Source organism: Salvelinus fontinalis, chromosome 16, assembly GCF_029448725.1.
Source record: "Salvelinus fontinalis isolate EN_2023a chromosome 16, ASM2944872v1, whole genome shotgun sequence".
NCBI classification, from domain to species: domain Eukaryota; kingdom Metazoa; phylum Chordata; class Actinopteri; order Salmoniformes; family Salmonidae; genus Salvelinus; species Salvelinus fontinalis.
In genome coordinates this window covers 7,584,087-7,600,465 of record NC_074680.1, presented here as the reverse complement: position 1 = coordinate 7,600,465, position 16,379 = coordinate 7,584,087, and the positions used below count along the sequence as shown (strand labels likewise).

The 16,379-nt window shown below is 43.9% G+C and overlaps 2 protein-coding genes across 10 annotated transcripts in view; one reads left to right on the top strand and one right to left on the bottom strand.

Moving 5' to 3' along the window:
• kif13ba (kinesin family member 13Ba) overlaps positions 1-5,558 on the top strand; it is a 91,304-nt gene extending 85,746 nt beyond the window's left edge. For 4 of the 5 annotated variants that reach the window (XM_055864265.1, XM_055864264.1, XM_055864261.1 and 1 more), the window contains 2 exons: positions 1-700; positions 931-5,558. In XM_055864265.1, the coding sequence (XP_055720240.1) occupies positions 1-700; positions 931-1,139 (909 nt within the window). In that variant the 3' untranslated portion in view covers positions 1,140-5,558. The remainder of the gene's footprint in view (positions 701-930) is intronic. The other variant, XM_055864266.1, reaches the window with a different exon arrangement.
• A 2,811-nt stretch (positions 5,559-8,369) lies between these two features.
• Positions 8,370-16,379, bottom strand: part of LOC129812588 (homeobox-containing protein 1-like) — a 30,295-nt gene continuing 22,285 nt past the window's right edge. For 2 of the 5 annotated variants that reach the window (XM_055864267.1, XM_055864269.1), the window contains 8 exons: positions 16,036-16,121; positions 15,652-15,762; positions 12,321-12,477; positions 12,057-12,139; positions 11,861-11,956; positions 11,669-11,766; positions 10,947-11,024; positions 8,370-10,483 (listed from right to left, as the gene is read on the bottom strand). In XM_055864267.1, the coding sequence (XP_055720242.1) occupies positions 10,127-10,483; positions 10,947-11,024; positions 11,669-11,766; positions 11,861-11,956; positions 12,057-12,139; positions 12,321-12,477; positions 15,652-15,762; positions 16,036-16,121 (1,066 nt within the window). In that variant the 3' untranslated portion in view covers positions 8,370-10,126. The remainder of the gene's footprint in view (positions 10,484-10,946; positions 11,025-11,668; positions 11,767-11,860; positions 11,957-12,056; positions 12,140-12,320; positions 12,478-15,651; positions 15,763-16,035; positions 16,122-16,379) is intronic. The other 3 variants (XM_055864268.1, XM_055864271.1, XM_055864270.1) reach the window with 3 other exon arrangements.

Genomic DNA, 16,379 nt, shown 5'->3' with positions numbered 1-16,379 from the left:
GTTGCTATGGTAGTGAGGACAGCCCTGATCCCGGCCCTGACCAATGACAGGTGGTCGGTGTCCCCTGAAGCCACTCCTGTTCCGTCCTCCCAGCATGACCTGCATGACTACCCCCTCAGCCCCATCAGCGAGGCCTCCAGTGGCTACTTCTCCACTAGCGTTTCCACAGCAACCCTGTCCGAGGTTTCTGCCGGCGGCGACCACCCCACCTCCCCTCTCCGTCCATCCTCCTCCCTCACCCTCCTAGAGGCAGGGGTGAGGCTGAAGGGGAGTAATGCTCCTGAAACTACATTACCCAGAACCCATCCACAGCAGCAAGCTGACCGGAACGGTGTTACTGCTGCATCTCCTCAGTACGAAAACAAAATGGCCACCACCGGTCCCGGCTCCAACGTCAACAGCGTCGTGACGAGCAACAAGCCCTTCTCAGTGCAGAGGGTGTGCACGTCGGACCTGAAGTCGTTACAGGAGCGTGTCCTGGGGGAGGAGGAGGGAGGAAGAGGAGGACAAGGGAGTCTGGAGAGGTTGGAGATCATCCTGGACGATGAGGACGGCGGTCGCGACTTTGTGTTGCCTGATTGGCTGAGAGAGGGGGCGTGCGTGACGGTGGGAGCCAATAAGGGCGGGACGGTGCGCTACGTGGGCACCACGAAGTTCGCAGAGGGCGTGTGGGTCGGGGTGGAGCTCGACTCGCCCTCAGGTGTGTGTTCACTGTTCACAAAGGAATCGCATGACTTAACATAATGACACCATAAGCAATGGAATCTAAGGAAGTAACCTGAAAATGTAGAGGGCCCTGTCCTTGTCCGCATACACATCAAAGTAGGCAGTGCTTAGTTTAGGAAATTCAAAGTACTAAACAAACTCTATTCCTTGTCTAACTCCACTTATTCCCTCCCTCTTTCTCCTTCCTTTCTCCTTCCTTCCCAGGTAAGAACGACGGCTCCGTAGGCGGGCACCACTACTTCCGCTGTAACCCTGGTTATGGCGTCCTGGTGCGTCCCGACCGAGTGTTCAGACGGGACCGTTCCACCAAATGGAACCCGGAGAATCGGCGCAGCGGCGAGTTCTACCAACCTGTTCTACGGGGAGAGTCCACTAACAGGAGAGGGGAGAACCGCAAGTCCTGGAGCAGTTGAACTGGAGAGAAACAGGCCTGGGTGGGAGAGACTTTTAATCCTCACATCACTTTGTCTTCTGGCTCGGATCAACTAGGAAACCCACACATTCTTTTTATCCTGTTTCTAAGCCTCCGTCTCCCTCAGACTCCTATCAATTTCCCCCTAACTATGCAATACTACCACATCTAATGTAACAACGGTCCCTGTCCCTACCCACCATCCACCCACAGCTTGGCAACACTACTTCAGTACTGTGCCCTCTCCTGGCCATGAGATGCTAGGCTGGGTTTCTGTATAATCACTGTGACATCTGCTGATATAAAAAGGGCTTTATGAATACATTTGATTGATACAGGCTGATCCTGCCCATGCCTCTGTCTCAATACAGGGATCTGTCTGGATTCATTTCAATAGGGAAGACTTTCTCAACCTGCTCCTGGTGCGCTGTCTCCCCATCTGGACGCAGCACTGGTGGCGCCCCCTGTGGCATGGATTGGGCACAGCACCTGAATGGGGACTATACAGAGTGCTGCTGTCTGTATGAAGTGACGCACAGGGCGACCAATGGAGAACGTTTCTTCTCGGGCCAAGGTTCAGGATCCATAGTGATGACATAACCTTTTCTGATGTCGTCAAACTGGTCACCTCGAGAATCCTTCTGAACGAATGAGGCTCTATTCCACCAGACTTGGACTGGAACCCCCGACCCCTCTTTTTCAATGGAACTGTCCATTTTACACACACCCCTCTTTTTTAATGGAACTGTCCCTTTTTACTAAATTACTAAAGTTACTATATCCGTTTCCCACATGTGGAGTCATTTATCTGAAATGATCGATTCTTCCAGAATGTGCCTTCATGATGAGTTTATTTTTCATTGTAATATATTTCTTTGTGGTTTTATTAGATTTTCACCCTCTGTTGAGCTTTGATGAGAATGCCTTGTGTAAGGTGATCTCAGGGACTGCAGAGTGGACATGAACGTGTATGTGGGTGCGCCTGTGTGTGTTTTAGAAGTTTGGCCCTTAAAGGCCGAATTCACCCATGGCAATGTTGTACAGTGGACAAAAAAATTGTGTGTGTGTGCATGTTTTCGGCTAATCTGAAAGGTGAAGCATCGTTGTTATGATGACGTGGTTTCTGCAACAGTCATTGGCGTTGGTTTTGTAAGTGGAGAAGTAGGTTGAACGATGGTTCCATTATGAGGAGAAGCCCAGGGTGCAAAATTGATTAAAAATAGATGTTTTTCAATGTCTTGCTCATAGGGAGAAGATTTTGCACAGTAGAGGTTTATCCCTAGTTTGGTGGTGACTAGTCATCTGTGTTAGCAAAATGGGTGCCTATGGTTTTAGAACTGTTTGAGGAAGTAGCAGTGGCATATATGTATGGTGTGTGTGCTGGACTGGACTACTGGTGTTGTGTACCGTTGTATCAATGTGTTAACGTCATGTAACGTGTGGAGCGGAAGTTGGATGGAAGCTGGTCTTTGATTTGTGTTTGGGGGGGGGGGAAATCTATCTTCTACGCATGCGTTCACCTGTTATTTTTAGTTACAGATCTGTAATGGGGGTCTGAAATGTACATACTGACTCTGACTTTGGGAGATGAAGGGAATTAAGAATGGAAGCATATTTTTTTTTAATATAGTTTCAAAGCTTTAAGAGCAAATTTGTTTGAATACAAATTCCAGGTTGAGAGTTGAAGGATGTGTAATGAGGGACACTATGGAGTTTTAATTCATGTTTAATTGATCCCTAGTAAATCATTTTTTTAGACAGAAGTTTCATTAATTCTAAACTGTGCGCTCTCACCTAGTGAGCTGAGTCACAAGCTCTGACAGGACTCAATGTGTGTTAAAGGGATACTTCACCCAAATTCCAACATGACACATTGGTTTCCTCACCCTGTAAGCAGTCTATGGACAAGGCATGACAACAACCCATGCTTTAATCCCATATTAGCATTCTTCGCTCAAATCCAAATCATCAGTATCTACAATTGATTGTGAAACTCAATAAAGTCACTTAGAAAATGTTTTGTACATGATGAGCAACAGACGCTCTTCTCGATCCCATGACTTGAATTTGTGCCACAAATGCTAACATGTGGAAACGGTTCCACAGGGAAACGAAACCAAAGCTGTCATACCTTGTGTCCTCACCCTGTAAGCAGTCTATGAACAACGTCATGTTGTAATGACTATACCTTTAACACTAGTCCATTCAGCAAGCATGGCGTGAAGTCACAACATAAATGATCTATCTGTAAGATATACCCCGTCGCCTCAACGCTATGCCATTTCTTTAAGAAAGGTCTAAATTTGCTATGATATATAAGATATATGTTGTAACGGTTGACATATGCCTTTAGCATGTGAAAAAAAGACTAAGCCTTTTAAATTATACTGAAAAACATTGTTGATTGCACAAGTAATTCTATGAGGAATGATGCTGCTATAGCACCTGTAATATAACTGTAAATTGATCTGATCATTGGTATTATAGTCCTTATCGGGAGTTAATCTTGATTAGAGTCTTGATCTTTAGCCTCAAACACCACTTGAGATGGGACAGAGTAAGGAGGAGTTGTCAATGGGCCGATGACTGGCCAGTTGGGAGATATAGTCTAGTAGATGGGATGAGCAAGTGTTTTATTTGTCATGGTTGCCTTAAGTATTTTACCCGATTCGCTCAGAACCATTACGTTGCTGTTAGCAGATTTGGGTGTTTTTTAAAAAGTTGTTTGTCATGGTTGAGTTGGTGTCGAGCCTTTAACCGAGTGATCGTCATTGTGCTAATATAAGGAATGGAATTGAGTTTGAGGGTGTGTTATATGAAGATTGTGAGAGCAGGTAGGTTGCGTTTAGACAGGCAGCCCAATTCTAATCTTTTTTTCCCACTATTTGGACTTTTGATCAATCAGATCAGCTCTGAAAACGAAAAAGACCAGAATTGGGCTGCCTGTGTAAACGCAGCCATAGTGTATCGGATGGATTTGGCCTCGGTTTTGTCGTGTCCACGCTTCTTTGCACAGAGACCGAAAAGTGGTTAAGATCACTTCAGGCTTATCTAATTCTTTATTTCCGTGCCTCGCTCTTTCTTTCCCTCATACTCTTTCTCATCAGGAAGTCAGAGACACACAAGTAGCTCTGATTCAAACCCATTTCATTATTCAGTAGCTGTTACCGGTTTGTATTTCCAACTGTTAGCTCTTTAACGAGATGTGGAGTTTCCTAGTTCAGACTAGCACGTGTCATAAGTACTTAATTTCATCATCATGGACTTGATCATGTGACTGTACGCGCTCAGAACCACATTTTCTATTGAGTTTGACCGTTAGACTGTCTATACTTGATTAAGGATATATCCATACAGTTACCGTATCATTCCACAGAAGGCATGCTCTGTGTTTTAAAGAATAAGCAAGGCCCAAGGGGGGGGGGGGGGATTTCAAGAGTATATTTGTTATTCTTCCGTTCCAATATATACATATCCTATATATCTCTATCTATGGCAACACAGGCTCAGAGCAATATGATACCTGCCTTTACGTGGCCTTCAGTCTACAAGTTAGTCTTCACGTCAATCTGTCTGTCCCTCTCTGGGTTTAATAACTAAACACCTCCATCTTCGGCATTCGGCATAACTATAAACCCTCAAACTCCAGCCATGGAGAAACCTGTGTACTATTAGACTGTTCCTTCACACTACACGTGGCTTGTCCATAGCCAGCAGTGGACCACATCAGACAAACTGCCACTGGACAAAGTTGGGCGCATGTGCCAATGGAAGCTCATGTCAGTAGAGGATTCTAATGGGGAACTTGTCTGTTTTTCACAGACATCAACTAGAGTAGAGCCTCTTTACCCCCCAACTCTCACCAGCCACGTTCCATTTCTGTGCCAAGGTCCCATCGCTCAGGTGTTCAACACTAAAGCGGTAGGAGGAAGGGGCAAGGGACAGACATGGAATTGGGCCGGATCTTCAGACTGTTTGTGCAACTCTTCTTCTACAACGATTGCTTCTGAAATGGCACCCTATGGTATTATATTCCTGTAGTGCATAGAGAATAGGGTGCCATTTTAGACACACTGACTGACCTGAGACCAGCTCTGGTCTGTGCCTCGTCCTGGAGTCTTGAGTTATCAATAATAGTCATTAATGATTTGCGTATCTGATTCTGTTCTGCCGGTTGTCGTGAAGTGTATTATTTCACTATATCTGTGGGAGCGAATAGGTGTAGGCATGACTATGTATGTATGTGTATATATAAAGACTTAAAAATCTGAGCACAAGTTTGGATTTTGATTAATTTAATTCTGCTGAAATCCAAAGAATAATCATGTATTATAATACATTTATCATTTTATTTTTTATTGTCTGGACAATTATCTCCCTGTAAAGGAAAGAATAAAAAAAAAAAATGAATTGATTTACAGATTTGTATCATCTGCAGGTTTTTTTTTAATGAGACTGTAATCTTCCATCATTAAGGGCAGAATGCTAATTTGAGCTGCTGATGTCAATTGCAGTTTGTGCAGATTTGGGCCAATTGATACACATTTTGAGAGCTAGACTTTAGTTGCTCACAAAACACAGACCCATTGTTCATCTTTCTTTATTCTTTAGTAGATACAATACTAAAATAAACAAGTTAACAAAATGTTTTTCAAACAAATGCAACAAAAGGCATATAGATTTCTACATATTAATTACAGAACAGTCTACTGTCCAAAAAAGGCACTAAATTCTGAAATAGAAGATAACAGGACTCGTTTAACTATTTCAATCTGATACAACAGTGATTTCAATCATTTATATTCATTTCATCTTCTAGAATATTTGTTATTTCATGTATTCACATTATGTATGAATGAGGACTGGCAATAGCTGTTCCCTCGCAGTTTCAAAGGCAAAGCCCCTCCCACAGAGGTTAATGGTCATTATTGAGTAGCAATCCTTTAGCAAAGATGTTTTCACCTGGTTTTGTATACAGTACCAATTTAATTTGTAGATTCATCAAATTCTGGGTGATGCCAATGAACCAAATCGTGTGCTAGCTCGCTACTTGATATGGCGTTAACAATTGTTAAACCGTCTCGAGAGACTAGTAAAGAGCTCAGAAACCTGAAGGATAAGTTTTGCCTTTGATGGAGTACAATAGGGCAATGAAAAACACGGTAGTTTGGGGCCGACTCAGACCCGAGTTATGCGTGCATAAATGTAACATTATTCCCCCTATTCTACACTTTCCAATATTTAATGGATTGAACAATTGAATATGGCAACTTTCAGGATGAATATTTACGACTATTTTTGATTCACCAACCTATTTCATGCTTAAAGGGTCTCCAAACCTGTTTTTATTATTTATAAATACTTTTCCAACCCTAAATAATACACAAGATCAGAGTATTTTTAAATCTACCAATTCAATTGGTGCTGAAAATGAGATTAATATGCATGTATTTACATGGCCTTTCATTGATCCATATATTCTAGTGCAGGGATGGTCAACTCCAGTCCTCGGGGGCCGGTGTGGTGTCACTTTTTGCCCATGCCTCACAAACACAACAAGCTGAATAAACTAATTGCATTCTAAACTGAAGATCTTGATTATTGGAGTCAGGTGTGTTAAGTGTCACACCAAGCATGCCCCCCAAGGACTGTAGTTGCCCATCCCTGTTCTAGTGAGTCTGTCAAATTTAAAGTTATGGCTTTAGATAAATGTACTGAAAACCAAGAGAAAATCAGCTGGCCAGAAAGCGGGAGGGTTTTCAGCGGTTAGGTTAAATGTATTCAGTGTGCACAAGGGAACCACGCCTGAAAAGCCCTTTATGCACCTGCATAAAAGGTAAGTCTAAATACCAACTGCTTAGGAAAGGCCTACATTTACTAAGTCTGAATCGGGCCCACTGCATATCAAAATGGAAAAACAAAAGACAAACTAAGCATTTAATGATTAATCTCATACTATACATTTCTGCTTGGCAGAGTTTTACACATGGAAAGATTTAAGCAACAAATCGAAAATAAAATGTGTTTTTTTCTGCCTTAGTCTTTAGAATAGTCTTATCTTGTAAGATACATATTTGATACAGAACAAAGCACTAGGTGTTAGTGGAACCTCAGAAGCAGGTCAGCTTGGCTGTCATTTAATATATATTGGCCTACTTAAAGGGACAGTTCACCCAAACATCAATGTGAGCCATCTCTGCAACTTGGTCAGCTAACAGTATGTCACGAGACACTAACGTTTGCCAAACATCTCAATACCTCAGAAGCAGGGGTTGGAACCAATTATTTATTAGTTTAATTCTGAACAGAACCATATTTTTTTGTTGCGTTCCTCTGTTCCCACAGAGGTTTGAAAGGGGAAAACCGTTACTTTTTTATGTCGTTCCATTCTGTTCTTTTTTAAACTTCTGAAATCGGGTGGGGATGGCTTGAAGCGCTGGGCATCATCTGAATTAGGCCCACGGAATTATACATGTGGAGGAGTGGCATCTATGGAGGAACTTTTAATTTCAAAGAGTTCGCTTAAAGTTGGACCAGAGCTAGCTAACAAGCTTGCGTGTGAAGAGCGGCACCAGAATTAAAATATCTTACCTTTTTGTAGTTAATAAATCCAATGTGAAACGTGATACCTAGCATTGAAACGGTTAACCCATTCTTCTCTAATTACAAATCGCTCTCCCTAATTTCTGAATCACGCTTGTAACGTCAGTAGGCTACAGTAAACAATACTTCGGATGGGGAGGGGCAGGTAGCCCACACGCACAGATTTTCAGCTGGCAGGGAGGTAGACACCGGAATAAGTTTCTTAATGACAGAGTGAGTGCTTTGCGCGACAGAATAAAACGGAGAAAAAAATAACGTTATTAGCCGGATCCCATGGTTTTAAAACAACAGTATAGATCACCTTCGTTCTGTTTCTGTTCCCTGAACTGGTTCCAAGCCCTGCTCAGAAGTGGTCTAACAATAAGCTGGGACCATATCCCACCATGACTGTTGTGTAGATCTGGCAAAGAGAAAGTTTCTCAGTAGTTTGGGATTGAGGTCTGCTGATTTCATCATAACAGGAACCTACACAACAAAATCACATTTGAGTCTGGTCAACTTGAATTTCAACTACCCCTTCAAGGTAAAAAAAACAAACAAGGTTATTAATCTACATAACTTATTTCACATTAAAAGCAGCGACCTGGGAGTGGGGGAACCTAGTTTACAGGGAAAGGTAGATGGGGGGGGGGGGGTTGTGGAATCACCAAACAAACCCTGACCCCTTACCTTTTGAACCTGTGTCAGCCAACAGATCAGTCTCTTCCTCCTATTGCTGGCCTGGTCTGTCAATCACTCTAGACGACCAATAAGCTACGAGGGCAGGAAACTCAAGCCCCATGGTAGCTACTCCCATAAAGTGACTTATTTTTAAAAGAGAAAATACCATTTAAAAGCAAGTATCTTGGATAACAGCTTGTGTTGAAGACGTCATGGCATATAAAGGATAGAAAAAGTGTTTGCATGGGTCCCTATTATTCTTAGTACAGGCAGCCGCTGGCACCTTAATTGGAGAGGATGGGCTCATAATAATGGCTGGAACGGAATGGTTTCAAACACATGGTCCATGAGTTTGATGCCATTCCATTTACTCCATTCCAGCCATTATTATGAGCCTTCCTCCCCTCAGCAGCCTCATGTGATAGGGACATTTCCAACGCACCCTTGATTGGCAATCTTAAAATAATAACGCATTTTCTCTCAACTGGGGAACATGATTATGACACCTTAATTTAAGGGAACAGACTAAGCTACGGTTAAAAGCTAAAAACAAATGGTTTGGGTACAGCTTCAATATGCTTATAGTTACCCCCATAGCAACCACTTACGGCCCCTTTCACTAGCTTGCACGATTCCTCTCTCTCAAGCAATAATATAAGGAATGTCTGATTTTCACTTGCTTTAAACCTATCCAGCTTAGGTAGTGCTACAACAAGGGGATATATTTATACATTTTAGGGATTACAGAGGCCTGTTGAGAACACTCGCCTCTCTCTCCCTTATACTGCGAAGTTGGAGACAAATGAAATGGGACAGACAGACGAGAGGGAAAAGGGAGGGGTGAACAGACAGTAAGAGGCAAAAGAGAAGAGTATACATGGAAAGAGAATATGTCTGGGTGAGGTAGAGAAGAAAGATGGAGCGAGCGAGGAATCAAATAGCATACTGTGCACGTTGGGGGAGAAGGTGCCAAAATCAGAATGCCAAGGCAGGAGCCCTCCATGCTCAGAGAGAGTTGTCCAGGGTTCCATAATAACCTATTCTGATTCTTTAGACTCACACAGACAAGAGCATAATATACCTCACACACTGTACATACACTGTATGACTGTTTCATAGACAACTTTAGGGCCAGGCCTCCCAACACAATACCTCTAGAACAGTCTAAAGGGGTTAGGAAATAGGGAGGTGGAGGTAAGGGGAGGCCTGTTACCTTAGCTTTGACAGTCTCTAAGCCTATGCATTACTTTTGGTCATCATTTACAGTATAATGTTCCAACAAGCTCTACTTGCTCGCAACAAATATTTTCCTACTCTACTGTAGCCTCATCCTCATGTGCACTCACGCACGCACGCGCGCACACACACACACACACAAACATATGCTGCGTTCATAACTAAGTGGGAAGGTGGTATTTACCATATACGACTGACTGGTAGCTGCTAATGGGAAACCCGTCTATCATTCCTGAACTCTGACGTCACCTAAGGAAATGACTTCGATAACAGCATTTTCGGCAGTTAAATGCAACAACAAAACATTGCTTTTTATAGTTAGATTAATGTTTTTTGAATACTAATTTGTTTACAAGCATTATAGCTGTACATTTCTCAACGAGTTAAAAGCACGTGAATGTATCCAACACGTTTTTGCGACTTCACAACTGGTAATTACCACCTTCCCATTTGATTATGAACGCAAAATTACACGTTTCTCTCTCATCCCTAGTCGTCTAGCACCTCTGTTTTGATGTCACTTCCTGTCCCGCCCAGGGCCAATCCTCCCCCCGCCTGCGTTGCCAGGGCGAGGATGCTGTGATTGACGGCCGCCATCTCCACGGCGAGGGCGATGGGATCCTGGTGCTCCAGGGCATTGCTGTGATTGGTGGAGTCATCATCCTGGGGGGAGGGGGGAGACCAGGACACACCTGTCAGTCTGGAACCTTCCATCCCCACCCCCTGAGCGAGACCCCACCCAGAGAGCAAGGAGCGGCCAATCAGAGAGCTAGCCCTCTGGGCAGCCAAGCCCCCCCTGCCCGAGCCGGGCCAAGCCGCCAGCCAGCTGGGCAGCAGGGTGGGCACCTGCAACCGCAAGAGGGGGAGGAGTCAGGGGTTGTGTTTACACATCATACTAGTCTAAAGCTGTGGTCTTCAACCCTGAGACAACTGCAGGGCGCATTTACTAAGCAAAACCACGGGCTGCATTAAAATCGGTTCACGGACCCACCCTTGAGTTCGAGACCCCTGACCTACACACTGACCTGAAAGAAATGGATAGGTAAAGCAAAGTACTATGTTGCTTTCCACTATCCTGTGTTTTCAGATCGAGAATCCGCTTCAGACTATTGAGATGCACCCTTGTTCGGTTGCGTACGTCAACTGGTTAGCATGGACAAATACATGAACATTATAAGGCGCTCTTTCCCCCGACTTCTTGGTTAGCTACCCATCTCACAGATTTGGTATAGAGAAAAAGTTCTGTACCAAATATGGAGTACAGTATGGATATGTAATGCAATACAACGTCTCATAGCAGTATACATACCTGTGTGGGAGAGGACAGGTCTAGTCGACTGAAGGGTCTGGTAACAGCTCTCTTCTCAAACAGAGGGACTTCACAGCCCTGCAGGAAAACAAGAGGCAATATGTTAAACCACCCGTATGAAGGCAGAATGGTCTTGACTACAAGATACAAACTGGATAAGACTAGGGCCTAGATTTAATCAGATCAAGCGTGAACTGGCGATAGCCGACACCCGCATAGCTGATGTTTTGGCGATGGCGAAGGTGTAACTGCTTTGGAGCTGTCTAATTGGTGCGCAGCTGCTCTTGATCATTGTCATGAAGCCACTCACGTTAGGAGATCAGAACGAGAAAGTCTATCCTATATGGAAATAATGACGCTCAAATGGAAAATCATTCAACAAAAATAATGAGGATTTCTATCAACCTAATCTAGGTGTAGATTACATCTCATATTCTAGTGTTCGAACTGAGATTTTTCTTAATGCTTGCAGTCAATGTCAATGTCCGCTTTAAGTATAGTGCTAAAAGTCGCTAATGGATTTGACCAGTCTAACGCATTTCCACCTCTAACACCGCAAAAACGACCGCTGTGGATGTCGGCTATACCATTTCACATTCTCATGGATGATCTCTCTCATGTGTATGATAGAGCACCCCTATAAAAAGGTAGAATGTCTTGGCTGTCAGATACAACACGATTTGCAGAGAACTGGACCATTCCACCTTGTTAGGGGTGGTTACCTGGTCAGGGAAGTCATTCCCCTCAATGTCATCGCCGTTGGAGTGTCCACCAGGACTCTGGACGTCGATCCCATGGCTCTCCAGGATTGCTGCTTCTTCTTCGAAAAAATAAAAACTTCTCCATAACATATCTGAGCCTTACGCACGCACACTCTCATACACACTCACCCCCCGAGAGGTCGTAAACGTTACCTATGTTGGCGCGTCTCTTGATCTCCTTGCGGCGGTTGGCAAACCAGTTGTAGACCTTCAGAGACGTGACTTTCTCCAGATCAGACAGCTTCTTCCCTGCACACACCATATTCAAGTGTTCTTACTCCATAATAAATATTCAGCATAAGTATGTACCTCTTTCGTTTTTCCATGTTTTCCTCCTGCTGGTTCTTACCTGGTTTCTGGATGACAGCGTTGCAGGCGTTAGCCACCTCCTCTCTTTTAGCTTCATCAGGGTACTGGTTGTCATTGAAGTAACTGGAAAATAACCACAACATCATTTATTAGGCAACATTCACATTTGTCCAAGTCTAACGGCAAATTTGCTGCTTTCCCCAATCTCTCAGCCTTTATCTAGATTATAACAACTCACCAAATCTCCCTCCCTCCCTCAACTCTCTCTCCATCACTTCCCTTTCTCTCTCTGTCTCTTCCTCACCTCTCCATCACAGCCAGACATTCTTTCCTCCAGGTGAAGCGACTGCCTCGGCGCAGACGGAAGCTCCCGGGGGTGGAGCTTATAGGGGGCGGAGTCTGCCGCCACTCAACCACATCCTCCAGAGACATGGGGGCGGGCCGCATCGTCAGAGTGGCACCTGTAGATACAACCGTGATGTCACCATGGAGACAACCCTCACGTAACCAAGATTGTTTCAAGTGATCAAGTGAAACGTTGATTAATGTGCGCAGTCCCTGTAAAAATAAACTCAAACATCAGACATCTACTATTTAGAGAGTGCTCTCCTTTAGTTGTTGATTGAGTGCATTTTATAAAAAAGGATTCAGCACCTTATTTCATAGAAGAATTAAGAGTGTTATATTGCGACTGTGTGGTGTGCATGTACGGAAATTAGGACTCATTTATACAAAGAGCGGTAGTGTTTTTGGCATAGATCAATAGCACTATCCTAATGAACAATGACGGCTGTAACCCTTATATACGGCCTATAGCTGTAACACACATACAGCATTCCGATTATAAATGTAGAGATGTAGGGAGAGGTGGACTGTGTGAAGATGTTGAAACTCATAACAGATGCTTTAAAAGACTAACATCCTGGATGCTACTTGTGCTTCCTGGGACTAGAACCTGTCTTTTTCTGACTCCATTCTATTTGACTCACACCTATACATGCTTTTGATTGGAAATAAAATAAAATGTTGAAATCTGCTGTCTAGATCAGGGATGGGCAACTTTGATGGGGGCCACACAAAAAAAAACTAGATAAATTGCAGTTTTACAGCAAAATTCTACACATTTCGACATATGGTGGAGGCAAATTTTTGCGGTTTTTAATATGATAACAGATGTTCAATGGGCCCCATCCCGGTCGGTAATTCGACAATGCTTAAGTTTACCTGAGCGCTAGACTAATTTACCAATCTAAAAACATTTAGCTGACTTGGGCTAATTGAGTAACTGCTGAACCACAACCAAATTTTGAAATTGCACCTTGTGTATTCTACTATTCTAACTCTCAACAGTAAGTTGAGATCCTAAAATAAAGAACTTTTTTTTTTTTTTTTTTTTTTTTTTTTAATTGCGTGAAATTGGTCTGCGGGCCTACAAAAGGGGGGCCGCCAGTTGCCTTTCCCTAATCGAGAGATGTAGTCAACATAGATCAACAGTTTTCAAATCTGGGCCTGGAGTTCCACAACACTGCTGCTTTTCAGTCTTGCCCTTTAACCAGGGACTGATTCAGACCTTCCAGTGGACTCTTGGGACAATCAAAATCAATCAATTAACGACTGGAAGAAAAAGAACAACCGGCAGTACTGCAGAGCTGGAGGCCCGGATGGGAATAGCCCTGCTGTATGTAGCCAATACAGCAGTAGTCTATAGGTGCTGTGACATACACAGTCCACCAGGGCTCATCACTACACCCTCCCCTCCACACAGACAGAGAGGTGAGGCCGGTGTGATTTCACAAGTTTGCTTTTTATTCAAAATCAGTTTTTCACCATGGTTATACAGTCACACACCAGTACTCTTTAAGGCCTAGCTATAGTCATCATAATAACATATTAAATGAGGTTTATACAGTGCTTAAAGCACTTTACATTTCTACTCAATTGTCTTAGCGACATCGTAGCGACACGACTACAAGTACTACTACTACTCATTATACACCAGCCAATAATGAGTATTTGAATATTTGCGGCTGTGATAGCTTATTGGCTGCTGTGCCCAGAGGGTAGGGAGGGACACAGAAAATGGGAAGTGACACATCTGGACGCAGGAAGGAGTCATAGACAGACAATGGGTCTGAAGGGGCAGAAACAGGTTGCAGGGGGGGGGTTCGAAATGTGACGTAACAGCTCAGAGAATTGGGCGGGACAAGTACTGTGAATGGAACATTTTGGGGGAGAGGCTTCAATACTGCATGGGGCGTGTCTGCAGAGTAGCTACAGTGCCTTGAAAAAGCATTCATACCCTTTGGATTTCTTCAAATTTTTGTGTTAAATTGGGATTAAAATGGATTTCATTGCAATTTTTGGTCAACAACCACAAAATACTCTAATGTCAATGACATGTTAAAGATTGATCGAAATGAAATAACTCATATAGTCGTTGCATAAGTATTCAGCACCCTGAGTCAATACATGTTAGAAACAAATGTGGCTATTTTATCCCATTATTGTTTTCATAATTCTTCGAGCTCTGTCAAGAAGTTGGGGATCATGGCTAGAAAGCATTTTTCAAGTCTTTCCGCAGATTTAGGTCAAAACTGTAACTTGGCCACTCAGGAACATTCCCAGTCTTCTTGGTAAGCAACTCCAGTGTAGATTTCACCTCGTGTTATTGTTCTGCTGAAAATGTGAATTCCTCTCCCAGACTGAAGCAGGTTTTCCTCTAGGAGTTTGCCTGTACTAAGCTCCATCCAGTTTTTTTTTTACCCTGAAAAACTTCAGTATTTGCCGATGTGAAGCACACCCACACCACGATGCCGCCACCAACCACCATGCTTGAAAATAAGGAGGGAGTTACTCAGTGATGTGGTGTTGGATTTGCCCCAAACATAAGGCTGTGCATTTAGGCCAAAAAGTGCATTTCTTTTCCATGTTTTTTTTTGCAGTGTTACTTTCGTGCCTTGTCGCATGCTTTGAAATATTTGTATGCTGTATATTTTGTATTCTTCTGTGACTTAAGTCATTCATTTATGCTTGTCCAAACAAAGGGCCTGAATACTTATGCAACGACTATATTGTAGTTCTCATTTTTATTATTGTTGACAAAAACGAACAATTAAATAAATGTTAATCCCACTTTGTAACAATAAAATGCAAAGAAATCCAAGGGGGTCTGAATACCTTCGCAAAGCACTGTATGCCCATTGAAACTGAGGGGGCACAAGACGGCATGTGGGTAGTGTAGTCACACGGAGTGACTACAAATAAACACACTCAGATTTGGCATGAGTGCCCCCTAGAAAAGTGCATTGCATTGGGCCAAAACAACAGTTCAGGGATACATAGGGTGGATTTGGCCATCCCTATTTTCTAGCCAGAGAATATCAACAAATAGTTCATAGACTCGCCCATCAGCTCTCATCATATAACCCCTCTAGTTTGGGCAGGGTCTTAGAGAGTCCTCTAATAGTGGATGGAACGAGTGGAACAACTGAAGAGGGACTGGACAGATGGGAGGAGGCTGAGGGTGGGGGGGTCGGGGGGGCACAGAAGGGGGTCTGCCAGGGGGTGGAGGAGGTGGGGGGCATGGTGGGACCGGGTGGGGGGCTGGTCATGGGGGTGGTGGTGGTGGGCATTACCGGGGGTGGTCTTCTCCAACTGGTACCAGCGATAGAAGGCCCTCTTCTTCTGTTCACTGAGGTCCGAGCCCTGCTGGAGCAGCCAGTGGGAGATACGACTCTGACTGATACCTGGAGAGAGGGGGAGCAAGGGAGAGAAAATGGAGAGAGGAAGTGAGAGAGAGACAGACAGACAGACAAAGAGAGCGAGACAGAGAGCGAGGATGGCCCAGAGAGAGAAAGAGCACAGAAAGTGGGATTCATTAACTTGCCACTGCATATATACAGTGGATGAAGTACTTGTGGTTTCTCATTACATCCACACAAACACTAGTGACCACAGTTCCACTCCCAGTCAAGTGCCATATGTAGTGTACTGTATTAGCCACAAGGGGGCATACTGACCTGTGACCTGAGCCACCACAGCCTGAGAGATGCGCCTGTTCCCCAGGAACACCTTGATCTCCTCCTTGATTATGGCACTGTCCCTTCTGGAGGGAGAGAGAGGGGGAGAGGTGGTGAGTGTGAGGGAGGAGCGAGAGAGAGAGAGAGAGAGAGGTGGTGAGTGTGAGGGAGGAGCGAGAGAGAGAGAGAGAGGTGGTGAGTGTGAGGGAGGAGCGAGAGAGAGAGAGAGAGAGAGAGAGGTGGTGAGTGTGAGGGAGGAAAGAGAAAACAAAGAGCATTGTTCACTTTTGCTAGGAAGATCGAATGAGAGGACGGTTCAAGGAAAAGAGAGGACGAGTGAAGAA